General features: G+C 41.3%; 1 protein-coding gene across 14 annotated transcripts in view; it reads left to right on the top strand.

Annotated features, from left to right (window-relative positions):
* The window catches only part of LOC143210260 (uncharacterized), a 63,487-nt gene that overhangs the window by 31,876 nt on the left and 9,053 nt on the right, over positions 1 to 22,558 (top strand). For 4 of the 14 annotated variants that reach the window (XM_076426956.1, XM_076426954.1, XM_076426953.1 and 1 more), the window contains exons 4-7: positions 5,464 to 5,625; positions 7,046 to 7,129; positions 22,067 to 22,254; positions 22,384 to 22,471. In XM_076426956.1, the coding sequence (XP_076283071.1) occupies positions 5,464 to 5,625; positions 7,046 to 7,129; positions 22,067 to 22,254; positions 22,384 to 22,471 (522 nt within the window). Of the gene's footprint in view, positions 1 to 187; positions 1,240 to 1,281; positions 4,185 to 5,463; positions 5,638 to 7,045; positions 7,130 to 9,605; positions 16,441 to 22,066; positions 22,255 to 22,383; positions 22,472 to 22,558 lie in introns of those variants that run through there. The other 10 variants (XM_076426960.1, XM_076426961.1, XM_076426967.1 and 7 more) reach the window with 10 other exon arrangements.

Genomic DNA, 22,558 nt, shown 5'->3' with positions numbered 1-22,558 from the left:
AAATCTATTTTTCATTGTATTTTAAAAGCATGGAGTCTTGAAAATGCTTTCCTCAAGTATACTGAAATACATTGAAATGACAAAATTATGTCGACTTTTTTGAAACTCTATTTTTTAAGTAACTATGATCAACCAACGCGTATTTTGTTCCACCTACATTTCTTTAGGGATTATACTATAGATTTTCAATTGAAAAATGTAGATTCGAACGAAATTCTTTTTTGTTATTCGTCAGAAGACGTGGACCCTAGATGTCAAGCCCCGGAGCGCCTCCTAAAAAACCGTATTCGGTTCCGTAGGCGGTAACGTCGCTATTTTAGAACAAAAGAATATAAGATAAATTTTTTCCCCCGAAACCATGATATGTTGTCAACAGTGCCTCAATTCGATTTTATATTAATAATTTTTTTACACCGGAAAGAATTGTGTAGGTTATTGATGTTTTAAGGCCCGTTGCCGCAACCATACCCCTGAAGACCGAGCGTCGCATCGTTAGAGCGAAGGGAGGGTCCATGATCTTGGCGCGGCAGGATCGATTAGGGAACCGCCTGGGGCCGGATTCCGCTCGGTTTTCGGTCCCCTTGGAAGCGGAACTCGCGCGCGATCGGTCTCATTGTCTCCCGGGCCCGAGGTGGCGAACCTCAGTTCTGCTCCAGTACTCATGGGAGTAACATCGCGCACTCCCGTAAACCTTCTTTTCTGTCTTTCACCGGGCATCCGCGCCGCCTATCCGCTCCGTTACTCGCGAACACGGAATCTCCGAGCGGCTACCGGTCCACTGTCATTTTCCTTGATCGTTGGATATCGCGTGATATCCGCGAGCAACCGGACGGTCGTTCCGCAATGACCTATCGATCCCACTGATCGAACGGACGCGAGTGGTGCAAGGTGACGGTCACGGTTTCCGCGGACGGAATCGCGTTAATAATTGAGCCGAGTGAAAATAGCGGTTCGATACTCGCCGAACGGAAAGGACACGTTCTTGTGAGCCGACCCGTCATTTAGAACGTTTTTTTTAACGGTGCTTCTGGTTTAGTTTAGTTGAAGGTTCACCAACGTTCATAGACACGGTGGCGTTTCGATGTGTGAAGTTGTGGCGTTCACTTCTAGTTCTACACTGTTTCATGAACTGTTGTGTTTTAATCTTTTCTGTTTATTGTGATTGGATATGAGTCGGTCTTCACAAGCTTAGACTGAGGATCTTTATGCAAAATAAATATTTTTTGCATCATTTACGAGGTACTGGAACCAAATCAAATTTTGTTTCCTCTCGTTTGACACTGAACGACCGGTTTCACAAATTTTGTATTTAATAGATCGCGGAATTTTATGCAAAATGAAAATTGGCTGCATCAGTTTTAAGAAACAAGAACCAAATGACATTGTCGTTCTTTCTTTACTAATTTCTACAAGATGAAAATAGTGCATTGAAAATGGGTAGGTACAATTTAAAACAGTGAAAAGATTAACAGAACTTACAAACACCAATTATAATTTTCAACTTACTAAAATGATTTTAAAGAAGTAAGGACTTTCTGCTTCGCTGATGTTTCTTACGATCAATGCATAAGAATTTTTATTTTGCATAAAAATCCGTTTAATTATAAGTATACTGCAGAACTCAATGCACTTGCATCAAATTTTCGAAATACCCTGTGTATTTGGTGTTCAATTAGGAAGGTCGAAGTGTAGAAACGCCTTTAGACGACAGTGTACGCCAGGATTTTACGCAACATGCGTCCCGCGATATTTTCTGTCGAATAATTGGCGATTTTATGCAACAACCGGCTCGCGTGTCGGCACAGTGCGAAATAACCGGCAAGGACGTCGCCGGTCTGTGGGAAACGCGCGAAAGTTGCGATACCTAATCAAGACTGAAAACGAGCATCGGTGAAAAAAACCGCTCGGTGCCGGTCGCCACGGCTCCGAGTCACTTCGCTCTGTGAACGGAAAGTGGATTTCTAAGATTGAACGAGTCACAATGATCGTGCGACTCTGAAAATCTCGGGAGTTCCACTAAAAAATAAACGGTCGCGAGGAGATACGCACATAAAGAACAGAGGATCTCGTCGATAATTCGTGACGGTAATAACGATAGTGGGAATCTGTATTTTATGATCTATATTTAGACATCGCTGCGTGGGTGCTGGGAAGCATAAAAATCGCAAGAAGAATGGCAGAGACTGCACAAAGGGGACCCGGTGATCCAAAGGATTCATAAAGTGGAATGCAAGAATCCGAGGAATGCCTTCGTTAGAAGTCACAGAAAGCAAATCCGAGACCAAATCTGGAAGACAGAGAGTAATCTTGTTCTAGGATCTGGTCTACCGGAGACTCTGGCAGCTGTCCATAAAAAGGAACTTCTTACTTTGGTGAAACTGGTGAGCCAACAAGAATATAAAATCCCCTGAAAAGAGTTTTCACAAACTCGCTGAGGGGACAGGGGGACCGAAAACAAATTTGAAGAACCGAGGATAATATTGATTGTACAGTAGCGAGATGGGCAGAAGTTGAACGTTCTAGAAGATTGAGGATGACTCGAGCCAAGGTTGGAATCCGATAATCGATCTTGTTCAACTGGAATCCATTTAAGCTGCGCCAGATTCCACGAGCTGGCTCGAAGAAACAATTCCGATCTGGATGTGGAGCAAGATCTTCGGGTCGAATCTTGGATTATAGTTCTTTTTCAAGTCCTTCGGACTGATAGGCTGATCATAGAATCCTCTACGTGGAATACAGATTTTTAAGAGATACGTCTGAGATTTCAAAAGGAAATTCTTAAACATCTACAAGGACAGATATGTTTCAGAGGGACTGATCAATCTTGACCACTCGAAGCCTTTTCAACATGATAGAATAGAAATAAACAATAAGGAGCAACAAACATAGATTTTGCAAACCTCCAGCTACAACCTCCTCGATTGCTATCTAAATCAGTGGAGTGTCAAGATCAAAGCATTTTCTGATAGATTGCACGAACTTCCACGAGCAGTACAATAAAAATCGAGAAATCGATTCTAATCACTCAGCTAGTTCCTAGTCGACTGTAGTAGTAGTAGTATTGGTGTAGTATGTATTGTGTTTCCCTCGGGATTACAAGTGTACTTAGTCTACTGTTGAGATTGATAAAGTTTGAAATTACTCACGAGCAACGTAAATATAGAGGCCACCTCGATCATATACAGACTGTGGACTTTTATGCAAAATTGGCTACACCAATTATGAGAAATACAAGCCAAATAAAATTGGTATTTTACCTTCAGTAATTTAAATTCTTTTCCTATTTTAAACTGCATCTACTCATTCTCATGATAAATTCATAAAATCCACGGTCTCTCTCTCTCTAGTGATAAAGTTCCATTAAATGAGGCTTCTTAGAATAATTAAATGGAATTACTTACTTCAGTTTAAAAGTGGACTTTCGACCACCCAGAGATTGAGTAAAACTCACGAGGACAATCTTGGTCACCTGAAGACCGTTTCAACAGCATCTCGATAGGTATTGTAAGCATTACGAATAGATTGACCACCGTTGAAAGAATAAAATTTTAACGATCGGTGTAGTTGTGTAAAAGTCACACGGGTAGAAACTTGGTCACCTAGAAACCAATTAAAGCGCACCAGATCGCGCAGGATACTTAGCAGAAACGATCTACTGCGACCTGGATATAAGTACACAGACGCTGTCAGAAGGTTGAGGCCTTGAACTACAGCTTTTCTCGATCCTCCGGACCCTGTCAGGGAGAAAGAGAGGAAGAGAAAGAGAAAGAGGCTGGGGACTGGCAACGGTGTGGTAGACCGTGCAGAATATCCTCGAGCGAGGATGAACGTGTGCCCGCGCCTCCGTGATAACTGATAAATGTATACCGGTCTTGCGGTACCCGCTAAGAGAATGCGGTTACAAACACGATGGAAAAAAGGAATACGCCGGTAGATCTTTAATGGTTGTCGATACTTTCGTTTAGAAAGCGCTCGGCCGTGTCAGTTGGACAGGGATTCGCGATCGCGGTGCATCGCGCGACGCGAAACTGCGTGACGGGGCCCTCGGAACGCACTCGAACCCAATTTTACCGCGGTCAGGCCCGCATCGAAACGGTTTTTCGAAACCGTTGTAAACGGCGATGCGGTTCGCCCAGGAAGAAACGTCGGGACTGACGAGAGAAAGTTTTTTGCCGCATGAATGAGTGAGTTTTTTCTCCATTTTTCTTTTTTTGGTCTTTTCTTCTTTCCGAGAGGACAGTTGTTAATTTAACACCGTGCGCATGACGGAGGCTTAATTGCTAGGAGAAATAAATAGGATTCGAAACGTCCGCGTAGATTGCAGTCGCGTGTCGCATCGATTGGTCGATTGACTCTTTTTAAAAGATCCTCCGAGAGGCCGTTTCTTGTTCTGGTCTATTTAATGCCGCGCGTACATAGAACGGCCCCCGTGTATCTTATCCGAGTGTCTCCGCACTCGGTAATATTTATGTGCCGCTCTGATAAGGTGGAAGTTATGTTAATGTCCCACCAGGCCCCCCTATCCGATGACCTAGTTCAAAATGACAACGTATGAACAGCTGTTTTACGCTGTGCATCGGGTCACCTTCGGAACTTGCTGTAATCCTTTTTCCCATAGGCCGCCCGTAGAAAGTTTGCACATGGTTTATGTATTCTTTGTGTAAAATCGTTCCACGAGAGAAGAGGAAAGAAAATTGTAAATCTCTCTTGCTAGTAAACTTGCCTTCGCGTCTGTTAGTGGAATTCCTGCGTCCTTGAAATTTTGACAACTAGCATAAATACGATGTCCTCAATCGAAGAATGTAATAGAATCACTGATTATGCAAATGACGCCAGACCAGTATTATTTATGTTACTTCTTGTCCCTGGATGCCGTAATGCCCGATCATTAAGTGTTCGGTCATAAGGAGTAAATAATCTTTTCGTTTGAATGCAAAATAGTCTTTTTCGCTACTAATTCAAAGACGACACACGCGTGTAGACATGACGAATATTAATTAAGAAACTACGAAGGAATAATTGTATCCAACTATACTTTTATACTTCTTATTGGAACGGGTAAAGAAAAATTGATACATTTTTTTTTTTACTCCTGTCTCTTACAACGAAGACAAATAATTTTTATTTTGCATACAAATCCACAGTCCATTTATTATCAATTCCAATAAAGAAAAAAAGATTTTAGAAGAAATCTGTTAAAATAATTTTTGGAAAAGAATTTGAAAAATTTGTAAGATTTTTGTAGTTTATATTTCTGTAAAATATATAACAACGAAAAATAATACGGGATCCCGGAAGGACCCCGCTTAGTAAAGAACATCGATCGTTTCACCTTCGTATGCCAAGGGTTAAACAAGTAAAATATATAGAATAAGAAAAATTGGAGGGTGCTCCGAGTTTTCGAACGACGATCATGCGATCCCAGATGCATGGATGACCCTGTACACGCAAATATCTTTGCAGGAGTGGAAAATGCAGCTGCCAGCTCGGGCCTGGCTGCGGCCCGTCCGAAAGAAGAGGCGAACACGATGGAAACCGTCCGAGACTTCATTGAAAAGATCGTGGAGGGCTTGATCGGCAAGGTGGACGACACGCCGATCGATCGATTGTACGATCATCCAGCATGTAAGTTAAAAAGTACACTCCATTCAATGCTTTACTTACTTTCTTCCATTCTAGCATTAACCCTAGAAAGACTAACATCGGTTCTAAAATACTAGAAATATTATTCACACTACGTCAAGATATTTTTAAAAGACTTTTCAATCGATGAAATTAAGCCCTAATCTTACATTTGCAAAAAAATCACCTATTTACATTTTTTACAACTGTAAAACGATTGATCTCTTTGACTGTGTTGTCAGACGTATTTCTTTACAATGAAGAATAATTTGTTGATTTAAATTGCAAAAGAGAAAAATAGGTGAAATATTATCTTACTATTATAAAAAGTACTTCGTCAAAATAGAAATTCGCCAGAAAATCCGAGTGACAAGTAACACGCATTAAAGAGTGAATTGCAGTAGATAACAAGAAACGCGAACACGAAGCAACGAGCAACAAGCGTAAAAAATCAATGATCGTGAACGGAGACAGATTGGTTAGTCTTTCCAGGGTTGATCATCTGCTAAATCGAGCAAAGAAAACGAAAAGTAAAAGCGCGCGATCGAGAGGTGTTCGTCGACCTCGTGGAAAAAGTTACATCGCGTTTCAAACGGAGCCGAGCGATCTCTTCGCGTGGTCGTCTCGTCGATTCGACCAACAAATGCTGCCATCTGCTGAACAAGTTCGAACACTTCGCGAAAACTGGCGCGTCTCTCGTTTCACGATCGCGCCGACGATATTTCCGCCTGCTATCTATTACCTACTTAACAATTAACTCTCGACAGCCTTGATTGCCGGTTGGACTTTTTTTATTTTTCATCTTCACCCTCGATCGCTCCACGAAACGCGACGTTGCCCGCCTGGCAATTAACTTTCGAGCATCTCGATGGCTTCTTCGACGCTTCGATGGAAAATGTCCGTACGGACGAACGGGATAAGCAAGTTCGTAATTACTGGACCGTGGATCTTGCCTGTTAAACCATAGAAACAAAAATCGAAACGATTTATCTCTATGTCAACCATTGCCTATTCAACCTTCCATGCGAAGCAAGTTTCAAATATTTATTTATTTCAGAAGTGTTTCTGGCAAGATCTATATGTAGAGTTCGTGAATCTAGTCATTAAGGGGGATTCTCGTAACAACAAAAGCGAGTTTTTAAATTGTTATTTTAAGTACAGAACCTTAAAAATGCTTCCACTATTTTTTTTATAGTTTTTGGAGGTGTCTTTGTACCTATAAATTAACAATTGATTGTACAAGTTGATTTTTCTGTTTTGCATAAGAATCCCCCTTTAATTAATGCGGCAAACGTTTCAATTTGCTTCAGCGAAGTGTATTGAATTGCTCATTAAGAAGCGTCAAAAGAGCGATCTAGAGATCAAACATGTATTGTAACGCTGTGCGATGTCCACTAACCACTCGACTAACGACAATTAACAGATAACAAGCTTTTGGAAAAGCATATTGTATCCTTGGTCGACGCTCTCACTCGTATGGCCGTGGTCCTGCAATTGTCTTTGTCAAGTAAGTAGCTTCTAACGCAGTTACAGAGTCTATTTGTTCGCATTTCTCTCTCCTGTTTGTGCTCTAGAAATGTTTCTAATAATATAAGCTTCTAATTCTGTATTTCTAATAATTCTATTTAGCTTCCTCCTTTCCACTCGTAACTCATAAGCGACGACGCGTCCCGCGTGCTGCCATGTAGCACGGGTTGCGCGTCTCAGGCGCTACCTGTGCATCATTCGTATTGTGAACGCATCGTTATTCGCTTTTGCACCAATATTCTTCAGAAAAATAAGTCAAAACACAGCCTCCCCTGTCTTTTTAAAAATTCAAGTACTCGAAGAAGAAACTTGTTTCAACGCTCAAAAGTTATCGTCAATAAGTCTCTACAATTTTGTGTTCGTTGCTTGTTCCGGTTTGTTCTTAAACATTCATCACTCGAAGAAATAGTATTACAGAAGACGTCGTCTAAAGCTGATTAGAACACTAACATTCAGTCGACTTTGTCTTTCCGTTCTGTCCGCGGCAATTTCATCACGGTCGAGCGCCTCGGCTCGGCGGGTTGCATAACGCGGCGCAGAAACCATAATCGTTGCCGACAGCTTCCTCGGAAAAATGATTTTCCTTCCCAGGAGGCGTGAAAATTGTCAATCAGTGCGCGAAAGTTCACGAACTCGCGATTCCCACAGGTCGTTCCGCGGAATTTCCTGAACAGCGTAATAAACGCGTGCTCGACCATAGGGATTAGCATTATGTCGGCGAGGAATAAACATGGAACAGTAACTGCAACTATTTGATAAATACCTGTGAAACCGGGCGCGAAGAAACAACTCAGGGGCGACAAGAAATCGGTGGGACGATTTCGCACGGCTCCGGTTCGCCGTTTCATCGATATAAATTCGATCGAAAACTTTTTCTGTGGTTCGCCGATTTCGAGGAAAAAGTTCTGGTCAAACGGAATGATCTCAACATCCCTCGAAGTCCAGAAAGAATGATGTCCGAGGCGAAATTATTTACCAAAACGCTTACACGTTCGCAGTTGCAAAATGTAAATGAAATGTCTAGAATAAAGTGAAGTGTTTCGAGCGATTTAGTAGAGCCACAACAAGGAGAAAGTTTCAGGCCTATTAAATTAGAAAATAAATCAACGACACAAAATTATATACGGATTGTATGCGCAAATACTATGATGTTGAATGATTTTCGGATTTTGTTGACGGAATTTAATCAACTTTCTAGACACCATATTGTTTCAAATGATTTCAGTCGAACACACACCTTTCACCGATTGCAAACATAAGCGTTTGGATACTTTCCTGAGCCAATGTAGACATATTTGCATGGAGAAGTGAACGTTGTGCTAAACGTGCTCGTAAAGTTGCACTGCAACTGTTTAGGCAAATGATTGAGTCATAGACCATTGAGATAACTCGAAAATATTTATCTATCTCTAATAGAAATATAAAAATGAAGTTAAATGTTGCTTTAAGATTTGCATACGACTGCTCACGGTCGGAGATTGAATTAAATAACGCGAAAGCATGTCTCCGAAGATGATTTACGAATTTGAGAAGCGTATGGCATTTCGCAAGAGGATGACATAAAAACGAGGATTAGTTGAAGTCGAATATAAAGTCGATGTCACGACAGGATGTTGTAAAGTACAAGAGCCTAAGAATAAATAAAATTGTTTCGGTAACGAGTATAATTTTATGTAATACGTCGATAGTACAATCCACGATCTCGCGGTGTCCGCGAAATGAATCATTCACAATTCCTTGATCCAAGGGCGAAACTCCGGCAACAATGGAGGATGCAACGATCCGAGGACAATAATCTCGAACTAGACATACGACCTGGCTCGTTCGTCGATTACATAAGAAATGAGTCCCTCGAAATTCAAAGGATGTTTACCTTATCGTTATTCCGAGGTAGAAGTGGGGACTTTTTTGTCGTTCGAAGAGGGTAACGTCTCTCGAATTAATTATGTATTCGTCGTGTGTTTAGCCGAGAGCTTCGGGACGCCGAATTTTCCATCGGCTGAGCATGATTTTCTTTCGCGAGCTCATTGTATTCGGAGCATGCACACGGCCGGAATAGAGCGTGCTGCTTTGAATGGAATTGTGCGACTCGCGTAACCTTCCGACTCGTTTTTCCGCGATAAGCTCGCAAATTTTACGAGTTTTTTCTGTTCTTCGCTCCTATTTGTCGTTTGCAAATGAAAAATAGAACAGGTCAGCGAAAAAACATCTGGGAACATTTCTATCGTTGGCAAATATATTTTCGACATACTCTGAACTGTCAAATAATTTATATTTATTATTGTATTTGGCGTACAGATCAATTCGAGGCTTTTCATTTATGACAAAAGTATTGAAAAATAAACATTATTTATTGAAGAAATAAACTTCAATATATTTACTGTTTCTTGCAATGGATGTAGTGATGGAAATTGTTTCAGACAGTAGAATGTATTTTCGTTGTTTATAAATAATCAATAATACTATGTAAATATACACCTACTACAATCCGGTTTATTTTTTGAAAAGTGCAACTTCAGCTGTTCTTTGGAAACACTTAAGCGATGCATTATCTATAAAACAGTGCAATGTATTTATCGATAATATTATTAGCAAATGCAGGTGAAAACCAGTTTCAGGATCGCTCATCAACGTGGCTCGCAGAGCTACCAGCCGTAAAGATACTAATGAACTGATTACAAACGATCGAGACCGATTCGTTTCACTTATCCCCGTTGAAAATGGGGCGTACGTACCAATAATTCGCAAAAATATTCATGGAATTAATACATTCAAACGCGTCGCGTGAAGTCGTCAGAGGAATAGATTTCCTCGGCAATTTCCTCCGATAAATATTAAGCGCGCATTAAATCCACGCGCTTTGCATAGAATGACGTCGCTCGTTCCGACGTTTTATTGCAATCGATCCGGCCGTTTCGAATCGAAAATTCGAATCGAGGTCGGTGCCACGGCCAGAGGAGACGCGTCGCGAACATTAAACCTCCATCCCGCTCGTAAAGTAAACGCACCGTGCCTGTACTAATAAAGCTTTATCAGCGGACGACTATTTCAGCTAGAACGTTACGTCAAACTGGAGACAACAGAACTGTTGCTTTCGCCAAGATCTCCGCAGTGGCTGATAAGAAAGTCTCTCCACATAATTCGTTCGCAGTTCATGGGAAACCAATTAAAAAAATGTTTAACAATCGATTTAATTATTTCAAAGAACTGGACAGTTTTACCTGGACTGATAGAAGGCATTATTTTTATCGTTCCGATAGAAGCAGCGACATTTAACCATCTGCAAAATAATATTGAGAATACAGGAAAATATACTATTCTTATCGGTGCATTATTATCTCCCTTGCAGAAATGGACTCTGTCATTTTCAAACGAAATAGCATCATATCACGCAACAATAGTTTCTTTGTGAAGACATCAATGCACTTTTCATATCCTTCGGAATTCATTTCCGATCATCGAATTTTACATTCGTCCTCTACTAGCAACAAGTCTTGACGTAAGCGAAAATTAGATAAAAAAAAGAAGAGAACGTGACTTTACAATCTCTTCATAATAATAGTTCCAAGAGCTCCGTCAGATCCGTTAATTCTCAAGGAATAGAGAAGAAAAGGATTATACAACATATTTATGTATATATGCTGTGTTAGAGACTCTTTGTAATAATGATAATTTTTGATGATAATTCGGTTCTCCATTTGAGTTGGAAATGAACTACGGATTTAAATTTTAACCTGGATACAAATCTGAGAATTTTAACTATTGATTAAACTTTAATGTGTGTTCAAATTATATAAATATAGTTTCACTATTCAAATTTTATACTTTTGAATTCAAATTCAAATTCTCGGCTTAATTTAAGATCGAACTTGAGTGATTGCAGAACGAAATTTTCAGAATATGCAATGTCAAACAAATACAATTACCATGTACTCCCTTTTACGTCCTACAATTTTCGTCTGAAACATTTTTTCAGATCACGTATAATTTTCGGTTGATTGAATTCTATCGAGAAAACGGGCTTTTCAATGAATTGTACAGCGCCACGTGCGTCTCGATTCCGCTGGAACCGGAAACAACTCGAGCGTTTCGCGCCGGAACGGGACGGCCAATAGTGCCGAACGATTTAACGATCGAGACACTCGTTCCGTGGAGCGAGACGTTTTCCCCGGTTGTCGCACGGACGAACGAAACACGTCTGACGATTTTAGAAAATGTAGGTTCCCTTGCAAAAGTATCCCCCACTAAAAGGAAGCCGTACCGCGGCGTATGTGGGGTACGTAGCTCGCGTATCAGGCCGCTTTAGCAAACGCTCAGTCGCGAGCGGCGCAAGCCTGCGATTACACACTCACACCGCGTGCGCTCGGTTGATCCGGCCGGTTAACAACAATATCCGTGTTATCCGCGGCGATCTAGTCTCGAGCATCATCCCGAAACCGTGCATCATCGTGACGTCGACGCTTGCTCGGAGATTACGGTAATTCGACCGTCCTCGGACTCGTTTCACCCTTCTCGAAACCGCTCACCCTCAGTGACAAGTGACGTCCCAGTGAATTTACAACGCAGAGTGAGCGAACGACAAACCCGATCGAGTTCAAACGGCACAGAAATACTCGTTTTTCATCTTCGAGTTGGCGAGGGAACGTCCGTGCAAAAATCTCGGTGACAATCTCAAAAGGTTATTCTAAAAACGGATGAAAAATGAATAAAAACTGTGGATCGATCCCTGTTAGTCGAGCACCGCTGAATCCTCCATTCAAGGAAAAACTAATTTCCACGTGATTATCGATCCCTCCTCCCTACTACTCGCAAAGTGCGATTTCATTCGACCGTCGCGCCGATGTACAAGCGAATTTATCGGCAATTATCGAGAAACTGCGGGGAAATATCATTATATTTCCTGCATCGACGTGATCGCTAACAAAGTTATGTCGTGCATATGGTGCAACGTACGCTCTTTGTAAAATGATTTCAAGGATCGCTCAATCAAAATCGCATTACCACGAGCGCGTTCTAGAAAATGGAAATCTGAATGAAATTCGAGTTCCTTCATCGACAATGAAATCTTCTCTTTCTTCATTTACGATACTCTCGCCTCCATTTCTGAGTTTTTCTACCATCGCCCATTAGTGCGGTCATTATATTTTTAATCAAACATCACGTAATGCTGTCGTCCATGTATTTATTTTTCCACTAGTATGAAAAGCATACATGACAATCACATTTCTTGACGTTAAAATCAACTCGATTTAAAAGTAAGATCAGCTATTAAAATGGTAAATAGGCTGCAGATCTCAAGCATTTATTATTTATGTATGCAAAACAGTAAAATCATTCACAAATTTAAACATATTATTCTATTGTTTACAGCCGATTAAAATTGTTAGAAGCGAAATAAATGGCTACGTAGTTCCTGTATCTTGAAATCAATACAGACAATCTTTTTTCATAAAAATCCACAGTCTAATAATAAACCACCAGGCTATAACAGAGCATATCTTGATCGAAACGCTTGGTAACATGACCATTCTAAAATCGGACATTTCATATGGGATCACCTGACAGTAAGAAAAAAATATTTCGTTTTATACGAGCGCGTGGAGGATGCTCGTAATTATCGCGTACTAATTGCCCGTTAATCGCGCCCTTGGGAGATAAGATAACTGGGCGAAGGAAACGGAGAATTGAAGAAGCCGCGTCCCGCGATCGAGGGGATCAATCTCGGCAACCTTGCCGCGATCTCGGGACAAGTTTTAATTGCCTCATTTGGCACGCAATGAAACCCTCTCGCTTTCGATCGGTCTAATCGATGTAAACAGCCACGGCTCGTTACTGCAAACACGTCTCCACGCACGCATGCTCCATTTCGAGCGTGTTCGGACGCTGGTAGGACACGAACGGGAACACTTTGCAATTATGTCGGTACAATTTACGGAGTTGCATCGAGGACTTAATTGGTAGACTGAATTTTATGCGTTTATAGGGCGCGTAAACGAACGTGACGCCACAATAAATATCCGGGCGAATTTCTCGAGCTTCACTTTGCACAGTCAAACGGGATGGCAATTTTGTTTTACCACTTTGAGAGATAAAAAAAAATCATGATTGACGAACTGAATACTTAATTAGATTTTACTGAAACGTTTATATCCTTGGATTCGATTGGATCTACACTTTGGAGCATCTCGTCGTAGAAAATGAAAGACTTTTCGCCTTATTTCTGGAGATTATAAATGATTGCGAGGGAAATAAGTGTCGGCAGACTTTCCGATTTATGAATACAGTTCAAAAGAACTTGAATTTGCATAAACGTCCACAGCTCGATATCTGGCTTCGATAAGCAAGGGACTGGGGAGGAGCGAAGCCATTCGAGGCTCTTTGTTAATCTTTAGGTCGAAGTAGCTCGCGCGTGCCTTTAAAAGAACCGTTTGAAGGTTCGTTTTATTGAATGGGGTTGAAGGAGACTCTTATTAAATAATTCTCAACTTTTATTAGATGAGAAGCTGATCTCTCGTGACTTCTCCAAAATAGATTTTTCAATCCTTTTAACTAGAATTACTAGAAAGGTAATATTTTTCTTACTTAATGTTCGTTCGATAAATTTTTCAAGCGCACTTTCCAAGCATTAAATTTATGAATAAATGAGAAGTGTCCTGGCAGATTGATAAGTCAGACTCACAAATTGTTTGACCTCTTTTCGTGAATTTCTCTGGTTGAAGTAAGAATTTACCTTTAACCTAGTCTTCCCACCCCTTATCGTCAGTTCTTTAAACTCGAGGAGCTCTCGTTAGCGTCTTCAGAAAATTTCTTTAGATCCGAGAGCGTTTCGCGGAATTGAAAATGTCCTTGAATCTCGCAGCACAGTATAGTGTCCTCTTCGACAGCGAGAAACGGTGTGCGTACTTTCTATTGAACGTCAGGTCTGCGTCTAGATTTTCCGGAAAAGTAGTCGCAAACGATGTGCGACTAAAGACTACATACTGGGATCTCTCTGAAACGCATTTATCAAAACGCAGTAAGGATATAAAAGTGTCTTCATCGCTTTCATTAACGTCTAAATATAGTTCTCGACGGTAAACCGTTTCCTCGGAATCATAACTCTCGTCCCCGTTGAAAACGGCGAGGTGTTTTACTAAATCCCGGTTGAAATATCAAAGTGTACGTTGCGCAACCATAATTACGACGATTGCGGGGATTAAGAACACAGAGTCGCGAAAAGAGAGACAGAGAGAGAGAGAGAGAAAAAAAGGCGGCAGCCATTTTCGCTGAGCACTGAGGCGCCTGAAAAACCAAGCGTAATGCTACCTGGCTGGGTTTTATCACCTGAGAAACCTGAAATTCGCGATCGCATGCTTTCTTTCCATCCGGACTACTGATCCAATTCATTAAGCTCGCAATCGTAGCGGAAATGCTCGAATCGTACTCCGCATTGCATAATTTATCTACGGACACGGTTGTTAAAACTGATCAAGCGGTTCGGTACTTAAAATTATGGAAAAAAATGTTATCTATAGCGCGTTCCATTCAATTGGAAACGTTGTAGCATCTCATTAGAGAAGTAGTACACTCATATATTTTGTTTCGCAATTCACATAAAAAAAATAATGTTGACTTTGAAATCTCGACTGCAATTTGATAGCTCTATAACTTCATATCAAGTTGCTGCATATGAAATTTTCGAGTTTAGAATGCAAATGTTATGAAGTGTTTTGATCAAGAAACATTTTCTTCGATTTTTATTCAGATGTCTAATCTTACTTTTAAATAAAGTTTATTTTAACGTCAAGCAATGTGATTGTCGTGTACGCTTGTTATATGAGTGGAAAAATAAACACCTTGACGTGTAATGAAAGTGTGTAAAATTGCCCACGGGAAATAAAATTGAAACTCAAATTAACTTTACGGTCAAATCAAGTGTATCCAATGGTTCAGTTGCGGAAACTGCAAACGATGTTTGCAATTGTAGAGATAGATGGATTGACAGCGCGGACACGGGTTTCAATAAAAAGTCGCCGACCAGGAAATTTCAAAGTTCAGTGGATCGTCGTCGGACGACTATTTAAATGAGGGTTTAAAGGCCGTGTCCCCACTGACGCGCACGGCGCTCACTTCCACGAGGATGCGCGATCATGCTACACATCTTTACGCTGTGTAATATATACAGGTGCGCCTAATTAACCGTGTCGTTGGAGGTGTAACACCGCTACGTCAATGGAAGGAAACCGTGCGACCGTGTAAAGACGGTTTTGGGTCAAATTCTTCGGAACTATGACCACAGAAAAATTCTCAAAATCACTTTCGAGAGAAAAATATCGCTGAGCCTCGCGCGGCAAGATAACCGAGCAATCGTGCTTCTAGCTTTCCTTATCATTGCTTAAATAGACATAAAATCCCGCCTCTAACAAAGAATGATGTAACTACAATAAAGATTTATCACGCGCATTTTTTAAATCTCGGCTTTTTAGATAGAGAGGTAAACTGATTTAGTAAAACCAGTGATTGAAGAAATATATTTTAATCTAGATTCTCTTAACGAAGTAATGTCGGAAACAAGGGTTTTCGGTCGGGAATGCGGAAAAGAAGTATGAATAGTAATCAAGGAAGTTACGTATCCTTGATCGAAAATCCTGATCGTCGCGAATCGGAGCGATGATTTCCGGGACAGCCGAATATCGTCATTCAATGAGATTTTTTCCGTAATCGAGCAGAAATTGCCCGCCGTTAGCCGTGGTCGCCGAGGAAGCTGGTCCGAATGCTTCCGGTATTAACCGATGATGAGGAAACGAGAAAGTTACGACTACTAGGTAGCATCTGTAAACGATGCGATCCCAGGCGATTGGTCCAAGCATCCGTGTGCCCAAAACTTTCGCATAACTTCGTAGAAACGTTCCCCGGCGGAACGGAAAACGTTCCGAGCGACAAAACCGTTCGTTAGCATAATAAACGCACCGGTGAACCCCGGGGACCATCGGGTTCCCTCGTCCCGAACTCGAAGTGAAAATCGACTTTTTCAACGACAGTTGATAGAAACGCATAGACTGTTCGGGATGACGGACAATATCAGCGATTCGACTAGTGAAACGGGATCCGCGACGAAACGCGATTCGCCGCAGTGAATCGCGCGTTGTGGCGAATAGTGGAAAGTGTGAACAAATATTTAATGTTCGTCGCGACGAGATATCATGCGAAACAGGAGATAAATGTTGCTGGAACTCATCGCAGAGATGCTGACGCTGGTCGGCGGGCTGATTCTTATCTACATAATCTACGTTCTGGTCACCAGGAGAGATGGTAACAGTTGTTTAAGATATTTTTCCAGAAAAGATCACTAACCAAACTGTAAATTTTTAGTTAAATGGAAGTCGGCTGTTAGTAAATTTTGCATAAATTTTTCGGAGAACGAAACAACTAAAAAAATGTTAACACATTATATACCATTTAATCATTTTTGAAAGTCTATCGATCAAGCGACAAGTCTAACAGTAATAGTTATTCGTAGCCAAAAATAAATTTCACCATTGATAATCGTTACTATTGTTATTCATAATGGTTTAAAGAATGATATTAACTCTTACGCCGCAACTTTTAGAATTTTTGTAATTATAGTCTCTGGTAAACATCAGTGTTTGCGTTGCTAACATCGCTCTGCACGCGAAGAGATCGTTAATAAATCATTCAATGGGACATTGAACAAGATTAAGATAAATTGCCCTGCTTGGGACCACGTATTACTAATCAACTCCTTCATTCCGGTTATTAAAAAGCTACAAACGAACGTTTAAGGTTAAAGGAATTCCAGTTTTGTTTCATTTATTAACGATCGGTGTGCCGCTCCTTAGCTAAGCGGCATCCAGAGGATGAACAGGAAATGCTCTTGGAATAATTTATTTTATAACAAAAGATTATATGCGATGTGCATTTATATTAAGCTTCCGATAAAAGGAATTTGCGAGAAATAAAGGAGAATGTCCCAGTCATAGTCAGACCATGAAGAACGAGAACGTATTTTTAGTTCCATTAATTCGTAGTTAAGTTGGTTAAGCTCTTAGCAACTATTACAATATGGTCAAGTCGTCATGCAAAGTACAAATTCCGCTCCACATAATTTTAAAGTTAAACTAAAATGAGTTCGGCTTCATGTATACATAATACAAATACATTAATACGAATGCAAATGATGTTTCGATACCCGTTCGAACATCGAACTCCTTTACAATTCTGATCTGCAAAATATCGGTTCCCTCGAAGGTCGTTGCGATTAACAGTTTTCGAAGCGAAACCAGATCTCCGAATACTATAACATTGCCGTTCGAGGCAACCGTGCGACGAAGCATGCAGGACAATTTTTCTAAAATCCGTCCACAAAGATTCCTGTAATCATAGTGGGGACGATCCGCCAGGTAAAACCGGTTACAAAATCGCGATCCAGATTCCACCGCGAAAACATCACCGTCGGCGGCACGGATTCATCACGATTATTGCAAATTGTCACTGGGCAGACTTGTACGCGCGTCCCTGGCACGGTTGCGCGTAATAATCCCTAGGCTGTTACCACCTTCCCTATCATCCTTATCCGTCGCATCTCCTTTTACGGTTTCGTAGGATACTCGTAATAACAGTCGGTCGCGTTCCGCGCGGAAAGAAACGCGCTGCAACGCCGCGAATCCTTTTAGGATCGTTCATTCCATTGTTACTCTGTCGTCTCGCAATTTTACATTTTTATTTTCTGCCGGTTCGGACCTTATCCGCGCCGATTCTATGCTGGCTGTGCCTCGTATCGGCCACATTAAGTTTCTTCTTTTTTTCAGCGCGTTTACAATCGCGGATTTGTTATCGACGATTCGATTACTCGATCGTAATCGCGCGTAGAATAGCGATAACGCCGCTCGCCTTCTACAAGGTCATTCATTCAATAATATTCCTTTTATCTTTGCAGACTTCTTTATGAAATTGTTCTTCAGTTCTTTTATTACCTGGAACGATAAATTCAATACTAACTGCAATTATTCATTTCATTCTGCCTCGACATAGGACCGGAAAAGATTAACCTTCGGACGACGGACCATTCTCACAATGATCTACATGATTAATGTGAATATGATTAATGATGTTTTGGACCATTCATTGCTTTACTTATCAATCTTTAAAACATATTTTTGAAGATAATTCTCGTAAACACGTTAATCTTTCCATAGCTCCTGAACACAGCAGTTGTTTGTTTATACTCTGTAATACTCTGGGTCAAGACGGACCCTGACTTTGTCATAGGAGGGTTAAACGAAAAGAGTTCAATCATATTCGTGTTTTTAGTTCGAGTCAAAGTTCTCCAAACTCTGTCACGATTCTTCCAATTTTATTATGTAAACAAAGCTAAAGTTACAGTAAGATATTGAAACTATCACTGAATTGACCTTGAACGGTACTACTCGAGATTACTCGGCAATCTTATCGCCTCATAAATGGCTTCTATTAAAAACAAGGGAAGAAGCACCGGGAGTCATCGATTCCGTCCCAAAAAAGAAAGTCGTCGAGGCATTGTCATCGTTCCTTTCACCGAAACAGTCATTAGAGAATCCAGTACGTGTAACACTAAACGCGCAGCGAGTTGCTCGCTACGTTGCCAGTCCATTGACAGTGGATTTCACGATGACGACGGAACAGTGAGTCAACTTCCTAGGAAACTCGATTTTCCCGTGCCGATGTCTGCTAACCAATTCGACAGAGAGAGAAACCTTTCCGCGCGGTGCGGCGGTTACGCGAGCTCCTCGATAATCACTATAATTTCGTTACGTGGGAACATGTACTCAGGCATGCTGAAGGGTCAAACCTCCGTCGAATTCCATTTTTCCACGCGATCTCGCAGATCAACTTTCGAAACGGTTCTTTTGAAATCGCTATCGGATAGCATTTATCACCCGCATTTTAAATTTCGCGCCATGTACAGTTCCTTTCGAACATTTTGGGACTCTGACGAGTTGTCAGTTTTCCTGATGATTAGACTGAGGATTTTATGCTTTTATGATCAAAGTGAGCGTCATTTGAAGAATTTCAAAGATTTCTTGCAATGTTTTTAGCTCTGTAAAATGATTAAGAAAATTAATAAAAGCCCCTATAGCTCGTGTACCTAGTAATTTATACAATTTTTATCTTGCATAAAAATCCGCAGTCTACCGACAATCCTACTATGGTTCACACGCTACAATGAAGTCATTCGTTTATTGTTACTACGTAACGGATTGCAAATGGACGGGGATTATAAAAATCCGTAGAAAGGTTGAGGAAGCAACACTCGCCGATCGTTGACAGAGACAGTCCATCGGTGTCTATAAATATTTATAACCGATTATCGAGTCAATCTTATTCTCGGAAGCGCGTACTTTCAAGTACGAACCTATTAAACAGACGTTTCTCGTATCGTTTAATTACGGGACCCGTGATTGCGTAAGTTTGTGAATACATATCCTATACACTTGCGCGATCGATTGAAAGTGAGAAAACAACGGACGACAAATGACGCGCGGAGTTTCGTAAGAAACTTCCTTTTTTGCGTTTAACAGGTTGAAAATAATGCAAAAACCCGCAGTCCATTTATGTCGATGCGTTAATTTGACGAATAAAGTAGAAAAGCTAGAAGTCACTAGAAAATGAAATAGAACGAAGAAGAGATGGCGCGGAATGAACAGACGGATCAGGAAATAATTGCACCGCTAATTGAGTAACGACTCCATTTACCCTCGTTACCGTTCCATCAATCGACGTCGCCCGATTCAATAGAAAAGTGATCGGCGTAGAAAACTATTAAATTAACAGAACCAGAATTAGAATGGATGAACACTATCGGATGTAGAACACCTTTGGAGGAAGATCGATAGAGGAATAATTAATTGAAAGGCGACTGTGCGTTCGTTGCTAGCTAATGAATGGCCGCGGAGATAGCTGAGCGGCGGGAGACAGGTAACAGGAAATAAATGTAGGCGACCTTCACCTTCCAGCGAAAGATCAGGGTTAGAAAGCCCATTGGCCGACGGCGACTGTGTTTGGTACACAGACCCGGGGAAAAGCCGTCTTTCTAAACGGAGATGAAGAATGCGAATTAGCATATGTTCTAAACCGTCACACGCAAAATACCTAGGAAAAATTGCCGATCACCAATCTGTCTTGAACTTGGTAACAGCACTTTTCGAACAGTTTCAAGATCGCGAGAAGATATCAAAACAATTAAATACATTACTTTCAACCCACTCAAACGGTTAAGAAATGAAAAACATTCCTGCAAGTGGCTCCTGTTTCTTCCAACGGGTGCAGACAACTTTTACATTGCATAAAGACCCGCAGTTTAATGAAACAAGGTATTTGTGACTCAATCGAATAATAAAGTTAGGAATTCGAGGATATTTTTATTGTTGCATTCGCCGCGAGAATGGAACGCGGCTTAAAGACATCCCATCATCGTTCAGAAACGCGATATACTGCTAAAAGAAAATTCCTTCGAGGCCCGTCAATGTCAGAGTTCCAAGAAGCATCCACCTTAAGAAGTATTGCTTACGATCTTCCCAGTCGAGTCGGCTGTGTAAGAAACTTGTACAGGAGGGGCCAAGTAAAGTGTTGTAAAGCATTTCCTATTAGTATCTCGCCCCTTCAGGTCTCTTTTCTTATAAGTGATGATTTGCGTAGCCATTCACTGCTTTATTTATCAATTTTTTAAAACACCAGGCGTGGTGCTAAATCAAATAGACAAGACTAAAATGAAGACATCAGTATTGTACAAATTTCGATGAAATGGGTTTTGATGAAATGACCGGGGCACTGGGTTAATGTAAAAGGAAATTGAAGTCGAGACATGGAAAAGTTTCGAGTTTCGAGAAGAACAGCACTCGTAACACTTTCCTTGAGCAAGCCTGTACAACTCATTAATGCTCCGATAGAAGATGCAAGAGAGGAGATCTCGCGAGATCTCGAGGAACCCTATTAGAGGCTCGAGTTTTCCGTGGAAAGAGTTCACCGGGTCGTCCGGATGGATTTCACCCGATGCCCGGGAACGAAATAAGGAAAAGAAGAATCAGGAACGGTCGACAAGGCCGTGTGCCGGAGAAATTACGCGCTGTTAGGCTCGCCTGGACGAACGGTGGACTCATCGTCCGATCCATTACCGATCCAAAGAAAGTGCGCCATCGGCTCCCGCGCGTTTTCCCATCGCGTCACACTCGTTAACCCTTTCGGGGAATTTATTTTCTTCGCGAGGAGGTTTCTCCTCGAACCGATCGCGACGATCTAACAAGTACCTCGCATGATCGAGCCTGAAAACACTCTGGGGACACGACTTCTCGCCAGGATTTACGGACGGTATTGCCGAAGAAAAGCAGTTTGTCGACTGTCTCTTAACAGGTTCGCGATGCCAGAGAAGTTTATGAAACCAGATTCACAGCGATCTGTATTTGTTTTGATTAGAGTGCGGATTTCTGCGAGATAAGATTTCTGTCCTAGCCATGACGAAAATAAACAAGAGGCTGAAAAATGTTTTTTGATCTACAAGGTGTAAGTTGCCGTGAACTTTCAGTGTCTGCCTAGGAGAGACTTTGTTAAGCTTCTTATTATACTGAATTTTCGACAATCGATGACGTACTAAATATTGTAGTGGTGGGAAAGTAATATCAATTTTCGACCGTGTTACGATAAGATTATTTCTTATTAATCATTGAGACATTCACTGTGGAAAGCTGAAGTTCTTTATAGCTAAGTAACTCTTGACACTTTACAACATACTGTTACTTATCAGTGGATTTTTATGCTTATTCGTTAATTTTAAAAGTATGTAAGTGTAGATCGATTGCGTTAATAAGTAATACATTTATGACAGTGTCATAAAATGTTTTTTTGTGAAACGGGGAGAGAGTAAGATCAATATTATGATTTCCAGACAACCCCAGCGCAGATTCGCCATCGATGGCGCACACGGCGCTGCGCGAAATCGTGGAGCGCGCGGTGGAGGAGGCCCGGAAGCTGCCAGGTCTTGGCGGTTCCAGCGAGACCGGAAGTACTCGGGAGGGTCGGAACATCGTGGACCACAGCTACGAGGATCTGCTTGCGACTGCGATACTGAACAAGGTTAGGAGAAAGAAATGTTTATTATCGGTCACGTGCCTCGAGGACAGCGAGTGTCCGATCGTGGAATTCGAGATGTCCCGTGGCGATCGCGCGAGACTCGGAGAATAAATCGATGACTGGATTTTCTAGGTCATCGAGAAGTACCAAAAGGAACAGGTGGACGGTAATAGCAACGTTCTCCACGGGAAACCGGTGACGGCGGCCAAGTGTGCGATAAGTAAGCGACGATAATCGAACACCGTTCGCGAGTTAGAAACCGACCCGCGGAGGGTGAAAGCGAGAATGCCGACGAGGACGTTCGTTT

Source organism: Lasioglossum baleicum, chromosome 7 (assembly GCF_051020765.1).
Source record: "Lasioglossum baleicum chromosome 7, iyLasBale1, whole genome shotgun sequence".
NCBI classification, from domain to species: Eukaryota; Metazoa; Arthropoda; class Insecta; order Hymenoptera; family Halictidae; genus Lasioglossum; species Lasioglossum baleicum.
The sequence above is the reverse complement of the archived record's forward strand: the minus strand, read 5'-3'. Positions and strand labels throughout refer to the sequence as shown.